The sequence below is a fragment of the Pleurodeles waltl genome, chromosome 1_2 (assembly GCF_031143425.1).
Source record: "Pleurodeles waltl isolate 20211129_DDA chromosome 1_2, aPleWal1.hap1.20221129, whole genome shotgun sequence".
In the NCBI taxonomy this organism is placed as follows: domain Eukaryota; kingdom Metazoa; phylum Chordata; class Amphibia; order Caudata; family Salamandridae; genus Pleurodeles; species Pleurodeles waltl.
Genome location: NC_090437.1, coordinates 309737093 through 309750914, shown reverse-complemented (window position 1 = coordinate 309750914; position 13822 = coordinate 309737093). Strand labels below are relative to the sequence as shown.

The 13822-nt window shown below is 39.3% G+C and overlaps 1 protein-coding gene across 2 annotated transcripts in view; it reads left to right on the top strand.

Moving 5' to 3' along the window:
- The window catches only part of KIAA1958 (KIAA1958 ortholog), a 262828-nt gene that overhangs the window by 195227 nt on the left and 53779 nt on the right, over positions 1 to 13822 (top strand). Inside the window, exon 4 of one of the 2 annotated variants that reach the window (XM_069238652.1) lies at positions 157 to 240. The exons of the other annotated variant lie outside the window; for it this stretch is intronic. Coding sequence (XP_069094753.1) covers positions 157 to 240 — 84 coding nt within the window. The remainder of the gene's footprint in view (positions 1 to 156; positions 241 to 13822) is intronic. 2 annotated transcript variants of the gene reach the window in all.

Below are 13822 nucleotides of genomic sequence, written 5' to 3'. Positions count from 1 at the left end.
ACAGACGTTGGCTTTTGAAACAAGAGCCAGGTATGTAACACTGTTTTATGGCGATCTCAGAACAAAAACAAAAGACATTTCCGTATTATTATTGCCCATTCTAAATTGACCCCGCCTCTTTTCTCTTTTCTCTGTTTCCTTTTTGCTGACTTTTAGAGGATGACGAGGCAGCAGCTGAGCTGAGCCGAGAGCAAAATGAGAAAACTATTAGGAGCACTCAGACGGCCCTGCGGAACTTTCGAGAGTTTATCATCTCTAAATATCCTAATGAACTTAGGGAAATTTACATGATCCCTTGCAAAGAACTTGATGCCTGCTTAGCTTCTTTCTTTGTTGATGCCAGACAGAAGGATGGTTCTGAATATGAACCAAACAGTTTGGCCAACTATCAATGTGGTCTTGAGAGGTATCTTAAAGAGCACAGGTATGGCTACAGCATAACCAGGGATAAGGAGTTCAAGAGATCTCAAGATGCCCTGAAGCAGAAGCAGGTAGAGCTTCGGTGTAAAGGTAAAGGGAACAAGCCGCACAAGTCCATGAAGCTTACCTTCGCTGATGAGCTCATCCTACGGAAGCGGGGCTTGCTAAGCCGATACAATCCCGAAGGGTTGCTGAATCTGGTCTGGCTGAATAACACTAAAGCATTTGGACATTGCACTGGTTTTCATGGGTCAACACTCAAGTGGGGCGATGTCAGACTTCGGGTGTTAGAGACAGGGCTACAGTACTTGGAGTGGATGGGCCAAGAAAGCCCGGATTCCAAAATCAAGCGGGCTGGCACTGATTGCCGAGTGTATGCGACTCCACATGCCCCACAGACTTGTCCTGTTCAAGACTACAAAGAATATGCTCAACGACGACCTCCAGCGATGCGTTACGAAGATGCACCTTTTTACCTTTCTATAAAGCCTGTTGTAAACTTGGCAGCGCTTCACTGGTACAACTGCCAAGCACTGGGTAAAAATAAGCTTGCTAAGATGGTCAAGACGATGTGCGAGAAGGGCAACATCCCTGGTAGAAAGACCAACTTTAGTGTGTACCAGAGCTGCAGTACCCTCTCAGAAGCACAGAGTAATCAACTGGTGCTAATATGTAATAATTTGAGCCAGCAAGCTGCTCAGTCCATGGCAAGCCACTCTGGACCTGGGAATTTCATAGTTTCTGCCTCCTATGACTCGTCTTCAGACACAACTTGAACCTAACTGTATTGTAAATTTATTAAGCCGAAAATTACTCCTGGCCTACACATGAGCTGTGATTGTATGTACTGTTCCTTGTGTTAATTCACTTTATAAAAGTTATAAATATATAATATATTTTTTCTTTTTTTTACAAATGCGTTAATATAGATAGTTTAGTACTGGTACTAACATAGTTATTTATACTGTAGAGTAAGAACGACACTTTTAACTCATAGACATAAACTGAAACCTTTACAAAACACATACGGTTCTCCGGCAACTAAGGCAAGAAGGATACTCCATTGTTTTATTCTTTATGTTTTCAGAATTTTATCAGTTTATTCATTTTTGAGGAACATGGTGGTTCAAAGTTAATTTTCAAATGTTTTATTTTCATCATCTCGGGATGCCCTTCAAACCAGTTTGTAGTCTGCTGTTGCAGAAGCTGAATGGGTGCTGGTGGATCAGAGCTTTTGAGGTTATTTGTTAACAGGTGTGTCTCAGCCTTTATACATCCTGTTGTTCGTCTGACTGGCCGAAAGCTTTGGTCTAAAATAGGCACTTCTCATTTTAGTTTGCTTTTACAAGCAATATTTACCGGATTGCGAAAATCTTATGTATTGCTTTTAAAGATATGCAAATAATGAAATGGCATTACGACTGTTATGAGATGTACCATTAATTACTGTAATTCATACGTTGCTCATCTGCGTTGTGTGTTCACCTTGAAACATAATTTATCACCTCATTTGATTAACATATTTCCTAGCATGCAAACTGTAAAATAAGTCCTTTGTGTCTGGTGTATCGAGTTACCGAACCAAATCAAATCATAAAATGAGTTTGTCCTTCCCAATTTGAATTACGTATTCTTGTCTGGCACATCAATTTTATAGAAACTTTAATAGCCAAATATTAATGAACGTTCTAACTGAATCACGTGATGAGCTTTGTAGGTCAGAAGTTAAAACAGTAGTCTGCTCACTGTAGGTGCATAAATGGCCAGCAGGATTCTGTGTCTCACAAGTCTCGTGGGCTCATATCCTCTGTGACACCATCAAACTATAAGATGGCTCTCCACAAGCTATTTCTCCATACCCTATGCTAGGTTGTCTATAGAATGCAAGAAAGCATGCTGTCATACCTGTGGAGCTGTGGCACTTCCACCTTCATTCCCACGACTGTTTTCTTTACTGTACTTGCCATTTACTTTTCTCTGTCTACCATAACGGTTTGTCTATTCCTACCATTTAGTCCCTCACTACCTATAGTGCACTAAATTGACACTCCATCCCTCCTGCACCCATACGCTACTCAGTGGTCCCTAGTTTGACGCTTGTCATTTACTGCTTCCACTTTAACAATTAAATACCTGTAATCCCACCTTTCTCTGACCGGACCCTTCAGCGGTCATCCAGTTCTGCTTACTGGCCATGTGCTGGTTCTTCTGGTAGTCTTTCTTAGGTGTTTCATGTAAAAGCGCATCTGCACAAGGGGCTTGCAGCCCGCCCATTGCTTACCATTCATTTTACTCTTATTTGTTTCCTTGTAATTGGGCAGTATACACCAGAATCACCACTTCTTCGGCTGGAGCACAAACCAAGCACTGATTGCTTCAGCTTCATTGCTTTCCTTCTGCTGATGAACGAAAGATTTTTCTAAAATGTATTTTTTTGTGTTGCTTCTTTTCTCTCTCCACCAAAGACCTAAAAACTAGTATGACCCAGCCAGAGCTGGCTGTGTCGTAGCACTTCTTTAACAGTCCTGTTGCCTGTTCCCTCCCTCCTTCCCTACTGTTGTTGCTATTGCCCCTTCCCTACCATCCAGGGGAAAAAATGCCTCATAGCGCTTTATTTTTTTATTTTTTTTACTTTTAACCATGCTGCACATCAGCCGTACTGCCCTATGACATGGCTAAAAGACATTGGCAAAGCCAATAGCTCTTGCATGGGCACAACATATTGGCTTTGCCAGTGGTTGTTATGGGAGCAAGTCTCACTGTGACTCACACAGCCACCCACCAAGCAAGAAATACTTTGTCTCCTATTGAGCTTCTGCTGCTTGGGTATTATATTTCCACTCCTGGGCTTTCCTCTTACTATTCACTGTTTTCTTGTGTGCCATTCCAGTTGTTTAATGGAAACAAGCCATGACTACAATTCCCAGAACACATTAGATGGTCAGACGAAAGGCCCAAACTGGAACAATAGCGTTCCGAGGACTTGAAGCCAGGAGGCAATTTTACCTGCACCCGTAATGGATGTAAAATCAATAATGTTGAAAAGATGTTACTCAGAATTCTTGTGCAACTGTCAGGTGTTTAGTGTTGTTCTCTGATGATCTATTTCATGTTGAGTTTGTTCTGTTTGTCAATAATATACTTAAATGTCAGTTGACACACTAAGCCTGTTACGCTCACCCCTGACAATACTCAACAATATTTCAGATAATGAAGCACTATAGAAGAAAAACAAATAAACCACAATCACCAAGAATTTATTGCACATGATGTCTGTTCAAAAATAAAAATAAATACCTTTCACTTTTAGGTGGTGTGTCAAATAAAGTGTTTTCCTTTCCTGTATTACACTGTAAAAACACTTTTCACTGTGTTCAATGCCAACTGTATAATTCCAGACCCCGGTCATCTATTTAATTTATTATATTTACAAAGAGAACAATTAGTATGAAACTCAAAGACGCACATAGGTTGAATGCCAGACCCAAAACCACTAGAAGGATAAGAAGTGAGTATTTCAGCAACTTTCAGCAAAGAAGAAGTTGGCCTGAATGGAAGTAGTAATTTAAAAAATGAACATTAAGATAAACTGATAGATTCACCAAAAGATTGCACCAGTGAGAGAGAGGCTAAAAGACAGAAAGGACGATATAAACGTGCACCATAGAAGAAAGGCGCACTTAGCCACTCAAAACAAGCATTGGAAAAGCTAGTAGGTTTGACTTTCCATTAAAGCACTGACACATAGCAAGAAGAATACCACCTGCAGTGCCAAACACTAAACAAAGGACTGCTTTATGTGTACAGTGCAAGGATGTAATATTGAAATGTATAATTTTCATGTGTAATACTGTACACTGTCAATTTAATGGTGTCAGACGGCTACATCAGCCTATAGAACAAGCATTTGCAATGCAGTGGGTCTCGCATTTGCTTCGGTTAGAGCTATTAGCGCTGTAAATTCCTAACAGGACTTTTCTTGCCACTTAAATTGAAAATATCAAGTAAAAAAGTTGACATAAGCGAGCTGATTCAAAGTGCCATGGCCGCCATGAGCGTGACGGAGAGACTCAAAAGGAAAAGAAGTTAGCTCAGTCAAATATATTGCCAATCCTGCAGTAATCCATGCAACAGGGCCAGTCTGCAAGGCATTTACAAAACCGCTCCCAAGGAGGGACAAACGTAAAGCATTTACCAATGATGATAAAGGGTTTTTGAAAGGCAAGCCCACAAACGATTGAAAGTGATGGGCGTGGTTAAAAGCCTACAATACTTACAACTGGTCAAAGCGATTGTACGCTTGACCTAAAATGGTGGGACTGAAGGACCCCTGTGGGCCGATTTAAGATGTGATTGGCAATCTCTTAAACCAAAGGCTGAAGGTGATGATCTAAAGAAGACAGTGAAAGATGGAGACTAAACCAAAGGCCCTGAAATTACATATAGAATACAATATGTTTGGTGTCAATGGCACAAGCGTCATTACAAGTCACACATAAGAAGGAGGGACTAGAAATAACAAGGCTGAGATTTTCACACAGTCAGTTACACGACAGAGCTACTCTGACAGACGTAGAGTAATGTAGAAAGAGCGACTGACAGATACTTGAAAGTTATCTCCCAGACCTTTGCAGGAAGTGGAAAACCAGGTGCTCTCTTAAAAAGCTTTCAAAAGCTCCCATTTCCAGACGTGTTCTTCTCAGAATAAAGAACATTGCTTGCTATATCGTTGTAAATAGAGGCTATTGAGTTTGTGATGTGTACATTGCAAATCCTTCTTTCAGTTTATAGCGTGGGTAACAGTGAAAGAGACTGACGGACACATGCTGAGAACCATAGAGGAGGGCTGGAACAGACACATGCACAGATAATCAATGTGAAAACAATATCAACGAGAGAGAGAGAGAGTGAGAGAGAGAGAGAGAGAAAGAGAGAGAGAGAGAGAGAGAAAGAGAAAGAATATGAATATATATATGGAAAGAGTCACATAGACAACATCCGAAGGAGAGACACAAATGGATCAAAAAAAGGATGAGTGACATAAGCACAGCAGTGATTGACTTACAGAGGTCCAGTCACAGAAGACTAAAATGAACAGACCGAAGAGTGGAATGGGAAGCGAACAGAATGGAAATACAGCAAAGCAGCTCTGAAAGGGACAAAAGGGCTGAGAGACAAAAAAGGGGGCAACTTCTTCAAGCCTTTTGAACACTATGCTTAGTAGAGTTATGCTTACATCAGCTGCTGACATAATTCCACAAATCCTGACTTAGAGTCTTGATACACTGATGATTACACCCAGAAGTGTATAGGAAGAGGAGAAGTCATGAAAACGTTCAGTTTATGGAGCTTTTTATCCATTGACCTGGGGAGTTTTGGGAACCCTAAAAAATTGAAGAGGAAATTCTACGCAAACCACAGGGGTAAACCGTCAGTATGTAGATTACTGACTTTTCATTGTGAATCGAGTCCAGAGATATGTAAAGAAGCAGATTTGACAGAGAGACAATCACACGAGAATAACGGAGACCTTTGTGCATTTAACAAACTGTTTCTGCCAAGAATGTTAAAATTTCACAAAAAAACGTTGCACTTTGTTATTTAAACCTGGAAGTTAAATACTCAAATTGTTTACTTGAGCCCTGCTTCATGGTGCTGCATTCGCACTGTCTGACCTGATCACACTTTTATGACCCCAGCCCCTCCTGTGATGGAAATGTGTCCTAGACTCATCTCCTCCAAGCTCACTCTAGAGTACACCTGCCAAGTAGACATTTTCATGTTATAGGACATTACAACTGAAGCATTCACTTTGGGTCAATGCCCACTACTGCGTTCACTGTTTGTGAATAGTTTCCTCACAGCTATTGCATAGGGTTCGATAGATTTATTTCAGCATGTTGTCTAAACTTATAATGTGCTTTCTACTTAATCGCCTCAGCATATCGTTCTACACTTTTTACACTATGAAGGTAATCCTTGTGGGCCATATGTCATGATGGTGTTCCGGTTTTACCTCAGTCGTAGTATAGCATTATTGACTAGCGAAATGATTAATAACTATAGTCGTTGGCCTTCGCCTCACTTCAACTGTTAGTTCGAGATGAAGGCAAGGACTTAGAAGGAGATCAGTGACATTAAAAAGTTTGATTCAGTGTTTCAAAGGTCAGTGGTGCAATTAGCAAATTAATGTGTTTGTGTTCTTCCCTGCCTCTCCCCCCCCCTCCTGCGATGCTGAACAACATAAGTGACATGTAATGTGTTTTTTAATCTTGTTTTTAACTTGCTGATTGAAGGACTTACAGTAGAGGGTTGCTGCAGAAGGGCTTGGCAATGTTAATAGGGAAGCATCAGTCATATTGTGAAGCGTCTGGCACACCAGATACCAAAATGTCACAAGGCTGATACTGAGTGGAACATGATGTCACTACTGTTATTCATGGTTTTATTTTATTTATCTGTGTGTTAAATATTCAGGCCAGACTAATGATTGTCGAATTCTTCTTTATTTGAAGTCTTTTCCATTAAGGTTAACACCACTGCTTGCTTTCATCCCACACTCCGTGCTCCTCAGCACGACATTCCATTTCACCCGCATTCTCTCCTACCTCATTACATTCTCTACTACCTCACTACATTCCTTCCTTATCTAAATACAATTATACACTTTAAAGTAAAAGACAAAACACATCTCCTCTCTTACATAATGAACAGCAGATAAATAACAACAAGGACAAAATTTACAAAACACATAACTCTAAGAGCAGTCTACCTTATTTTATAGTCTTGCAAGTATAAAGGTCGATTGATAATTCTACCTTTACACTTATATATTTCGCTCTTCATACCATGTCCTGTACTTTTCTCTATAGCATTAGTATCCTTATGCTTGGTCATTTCCTCTTCAGCTACATTCCTAAATTCTTTCCTAGTTGTCACGCTACGTCAACTCCTTGTTGCGTGTCTAACCAACAATAAAAAAATATTTAATCCTTACACAGAATTCCTGTGCCCTTTTTACATTTTACAAAACGACTCATGTGCCAAACCCGACCATCACTCATTTTGGCCGAATTATTGTAAACTTCAACTCTCGGTTCAGAATATTTGCTTTCCCCTTTCTTAACCTTGCGTGGTAATTTAACACAGACCATTTCACCCTTCTTCAAACCAATCTCTTTAGCCCCCCTCTTATAGTCCACATACTCTTTATAGTCCTCTTCTGGTTTTTGAGCATTCTTTCTTACTTCAGAGGAAGACCAATCCTTTAATCTAGAATTGTTTAACCACCCCTGATTGTCCTTCATAAATGGTATTTTTCCCCTCATGATGAAAAATGGGCTGTATCCATTCACAGTCGGGGTAGTCCTATACATCCAAATCATTTGTTTGATATTGGATTTCCAATTAACATTTTTATATTTAGCTAATTGTAACACATCTTTAATAACATGATTAAATCTCTCTACTTGTCCATTCCCACTCTGGTGATAAACAGAAACTAACTTGTGTTCTATGCCATTCCTCTTAAAAAAACACTCTATTTCTTCACTTTTGAATTGGACACCAGATCTGTAACAATTATTTTAGTCAAACCCTCCCTTTGAAATAGTTCATCCAAAAACGACAACATATTCCCTGAATTAGCCTTATTGACAAATTTAACTTTTGGCCATTTTGAAAAGTAATCTATAGCCACTATTATATGCCATTCTTCATTTTCCTCAACAATTGGACCCATAATATCTACAACAATAACTTCCCACGGCATCTTTGGACAAGGAACTGGATGTAACCTTGGCTTCAAAGGAACAAGTGATTTATCTGCATTCAAGCATAAATCACAATCTCTAATGACACTCTCAATTTTGACATCCATTCGTGGCCACCACTAATTCTCCTTAATCTTCTTTTTAGTCTTAACAATACCTAAATGTCCTTCATGACATATTTTGATAATGGTATCTCTTAAATTTTTTGGTGGTAAAATCCTGTCTCCTCATACAACGTTGTTTTGAATTACAGACAATTCATTACGTAATTCAAATAAATTCCTTTCCTCTGCATCATCAACTTTCTTTTTCTCTAGCCATCCATTCTGTATATAGTTCCTTAAAGTAGACAAAAAATTATCATTTAAATTAGCCTCAATCCAATCCTTGCTACTAATGGCATCTCATTCCATACTCCATGTCCATGCTACATTTACCTCTTCTATTTCTTCTGACTTTTCTTCAAGAGGCAACGGCAACCTACTCAAGCAGTCTGCAAATTTGTTTTTAAAACCTTGTAAATATACTAACTTATGTCTGAAGTCCAAAAGTATTATGGACATCTTAGCTATCCTTGGGGTAGCTTTCAAAGGACCCTCAGATGATAGCACCTTTAACAAGGGTTTATTATCACACCTTACTTCAACATAGAACCCCCCCAAAAGTTCCTAAAGTGTTCTAATCCCCACACTACTGCTAGAGTTTCTTTTTCTATGACCGAATATTTTTCTTCTGTAGGTGATAATGCCCTAGAGAGCTACGGTAACTTCATCACCATTGATATCCTTTTGACTCAAAACTGCACCAATACCCTTATTACTTGCATCAGTAGTTAGTATAGGGATGAGTTTAGGAGCAAAGCCGGATAAAGTCCTTTCCAAACAAATTTCCTCCTTTATCCCTTCAAAATCCCTTTGAAGAATATCTGACCAAACAAATTAACATTTTTCCTTTAATAATTGCCTCATATTGAATGTTTTTCCTGAAAAGTTCCTGACAAATTTAGCATAAAATTCCGCCAGCCCAAGGAATGATCTCGACTCATCTTTATTACTTTACTAGGTGCTGGTGCATCTTTTATAGCAGCCATCAATTCTTGTTTTGGTTTAATACCTTCTGCGCTAATTTCGTGCCCTAAATAATTCAACTGTTGCACACCAAATTTGCATTTAAAAAATTCTGCTGTCTCTAAAAATACCTAAAACTTTTTCTACTCTGGCGTCATGTTGCTCCTTATTCTTCCCCATATTCAAAATGTCATCTTGAAAGAAAATCACTCCCTCCATGTGCTTGAAAAGCGTATCCGTCAACTTCTGGAAGACTGCTGCAGTAGAGGCAAGCTTAAAAGGCATACGAACATAACGATAACACCCCTGAGGAGTCATAAATGCAGTCACGTTTTTACTATCTTCATGTAGCTTAATTTGGTGATAAGCAGATGACAAATCTATAGATGTAAACCACTCAATACCCTTAGTCAGAGCAAGCATTTCATGTATCTTGGGCAAAGGAAACTTCTCCACTATAATGTTGCTGTTCAATTCTCTCAAATCAATACACAATCAGGTTTTTTGATCTGCTTTACAAACTGTCACCAATGGAGAAATCCACTCCGTTCCTTCCACTTCTTCAACTATACTTTTTTTTAAGAGACTCTCTAATTCCATTTCAACTTCTTCCCTTATTACCCAAGGTATGTTTCGAGATTTATGTACTTTTGGTACAACATTTTTCTTTAATATGATTTTATGAGAGTAGTCCTTAAGAGTGCCAATTTCTCCAGAAAACACTTCTGGAAACTTGGCTTTTAATTTGGCATCACTTTCTTCATTGCCACATACCACTTTTACTTGTTCTGCACTATTAGGATCTAAGATAATATTCAGCGCTCTCTGATCCAACCATCCCAGGACTGCCAGTCCTTCTTCAGCAATATACAATTTACCTAATGTTCTTCTGCCCTTGAAGCCAATCATAGGTATAGATTCTCCTGTGAAACTCTCTGGAGTAACATCAGATGGACACAGGGAGGATCCAATGACACTTATAAATTTTTCCTCCCACAACTTCCTATTAATTATTGTGAATGGGGAACCAGAATCAGCTACAGTAAGTATTTCCACTTCTCCCAAACAAATGTTGCAAACTCGTTTGTTTTTGGATTCCACATTCAGGTGTTTGATACAGGAATCTTCCTTCAGTTTAAATTTCTCACTTTTTTTTTTTTACTGTCAATAGGACTAATAGAGCTATTAATACCTAAAACACATTCCTGTTCCTTTCAGCAATTGCTTGTTTCAGATCCTGAATCCGAGTTAGATTAATTGTTGATTATGGACACTTTCCTACTTTTCCTACAAACTTTAGCAAAATGTCCCTTAATTCCACAAACTCCACAAAGTTGGTTACGTGCAGGGCACTTTTTGCTGTTTGCTAGATGTTCCTTACTCCCACACCTATAACATCTTTTGTCTATTTTGCCTTTATCTATTTGAAGGTTGTCATGTTTATGTATATCTTTTCCTTTCTAATATCTTACTTTACTAATTATGTCATTCTGTGTCTGCTTTCTTTCAACAGTAACAGCTCTGGCACACTTGTTTGATATTTCAGCCTTGTTAACTAAAGAAATGACTTCCTCTAATTGTGACTCTCCATGAATCCATAACCTTTCTTGAATATGGTCGTTGTTTACATGCATTATAATGTGATTTCGTATCAGTTCATCATGTAACAATCCAAAACTACATGTTATCGCTAGTTTTTTAAGGTCAGAAACATATTCTTCTATCAATTAAATTTTTCCTTGTTTCCTATTAAAGAAATGACATCTATCAATGGCAATACAGACTGACATGGAGTAATACTTGTCTAAGTCTTCCATTGCATGTAAGAAAACATTTGAGTCACCCTCTTGTTGAACCTTCTTTTCCATAGAATTATACACCTTAAGACCTTGTGGTCCTAGGCAATGTAACAGATTTTTTTTTAAACTGGTGTTAATTCTTCATCTTCAATAGTTTCCAAGTAGTTCATATAGTACTCCTTTCATTCATGCCATTTAATCTGCGGTTCCCCTGCAGAGCTCAGAAATGGTTGTGGAGGAATGAGGGTAAATGTCTGTGTCGCACACATTTTAATAAAATGTTATTCCTGTATAACCTTGTCTTTAAGCTTGCAGAGTGTGAACACTTCAAAATGGCCGACAGGTACAACCAAATGTCAGAGCAGGTTAACACACTAGTGGCTATTCAGGAAGTAGTCACAGGAATTGAATACCCATAAAGCACAGCCTAATAGGCATGTTGACATAATTGAAGCCAAAGGAAAACTTTTTCAGTGGGACATAAATATCCGTAACACGTGGTCTTGTGCTATATGCGCGATTAGTTACGCACGATCGCACATGAGCTTGTATAATCTTTGAGAATCACTGCTCGTGTCCAATACGCGATAGTCTGCTGCAACGCGGTTTGAATCAAAACCTTCTGTACTGACTCGTTGCCTGCGTGCGATCCGTCAAATAGCTGCCGCTGGCTTCAAAATCGCTTAAAATGCGGTGACTTCCAAATCTTAAATAAACATCTTGTTTCGCTGAACTTTATACAACGGTTATTTCAAATACACACAGTTTGTCTGCGAAAGTGTTGGCCCAGTGCATCGCGTACTCACTTCATTGGTTGCCCTTCAATTTTCTGTATTTTAGCAAGCCGCACTTGGTTCGGCCTCGTCACCAATTCTTGTTAAATATTCATGCTAGACTAATGATTATCAAATTCTCCTTTATTTGAAATCTTTATTAAGGCCAACACCACTGCTTGCTTACATCCCACCTGCCATGCTCCTCCGCACGACATTCCATTTCACCCACATTCTCTCCTACCTCATTACATTCTATCCTACCTCACTACATTCCTTCCTTATCTAAATACAATTATACACTTTAAAGTAAAAGACATAACACTGTGACAATTTAACAGTACATCTGCCAACTTTTCCAATTCTAAACCTCTGTGTCTTTTAAACCAGTCCTACTCCTCTTCAGTTCAGTCTCAGCAAACCGTCTTGTGGCTCCTCCTCTTACATTCTATCATGGAAAGTTGAAGTATCCTCATCAGAATCCTCTTACAGTTGTTAATCACTGCTGGTACCATCCTCGACACCTGCCATCTTCATTATCTTTCTCTCTCACCTTTTCCTGCATACAGTGTTTCCTGTCCTGCATTGAATGTGCTCTGTATGTTTTTTATGCAACAGGATTTACAAAAAGGCACCATTCTGTTTAGTTTGCCTTTCTGCTTCTTCGTCCTACTCCTCATCCTGATCCTCTTTGAGTCACTATTTCTCATCACCCGTCTTACGTACTCCAAAGCAAACTGAATATATGGTCAAACCGTATTTCAGAGTGCTCTCTTACACAGTATTTAGGATTTAGGGCTCCTCTCTGAATATTTTGTCTTTTCATAAGTCATTTGTGTTATTCGAAGTGGAATACAATGTTATTGATATCCAGTAATTTTGCAAAGTTGGCTAGAAATTTATGGTTAAATGCCAGTGTCTTCAGAACTTTAACATGATTCTGTTTCAATAAATTATAAACCTAACCACCTTCACATTTGTCGGATGTAAACACATGGTTGAGTGTGGTAGCAGATGTAATTTATTATAACCACCCACGAGGAGAAAACGTGTACCCTGTGGGTAAAATGACACCATCAAGTGTGTCACTATCCAGGAACATTTGTCAGATTTTTAATTTAGGGATTAGCTGTTTCTTGCTTCTAATTATTTACAATTGATTTTCTGTGATAACACCGCATTAAGCATTTCACTTTAGTTTTTTTCTCCCCAAGTGTTTTTTTTATTGACATTTAAAATGTAAGCAATAAATACAAGTACCTACGATTGCCAGGGCACTATATAACCATCACATAACAATAAATCAGCTGGTACAGTATTCTATGTCAGGACCGGAGGGGAGCATTATGCTTTTCTTTCTTCTCTTTAATCAACAGCAGCCATGTTAGCAACCCAATAACAAACTTAATTTCCCAATGGTAAAAAAGGAATTTCAGTCCAACTAATCCACAGACAGGCCACACATTATATCGCCCTGTAGACTCTCCTAACCCCTCTTTCTTCGCTGCTCCAGCAGCCAGCAGTTAATTGTTTCCTTGCTCGTGCTTTTCTGTGCAGTTTTTTATAACATGCAATTTACCCGTTTATGCACTGCATCGTGCTCACCCTGTATTGTATTATGCTCTTTGAGGCTGTATAACTATGTTTTCCTGCAGGTGCGGCCGCAGGAATGTTGTCCGCTCCTTTGCGGCCGCTGTATACATTTCTTGCTTCAGCGAGGCTCAGGAGCTGGCACCGGCAGTCTTCTGTCCACCACGGGGTATGTGCCTACACTAACATGCGTGTGTTGTTGCGTAGACGTGTCTTTGCGTCCGGAGGTCGGAGCTCTTCATGGGGACTTCCTCTTGAGCGCCCAGCCACGGAGTGCTGGCTCAAGTGCCACGACTGCCTGGAGCATTACGTCCCTATATCTGGGCTCTGTACTTTTGCGCTACTTAAGCGCTTCTTTCAGGGACATGGCCCAGGCTTGTGATTCATTGTCAAGCCCTTTC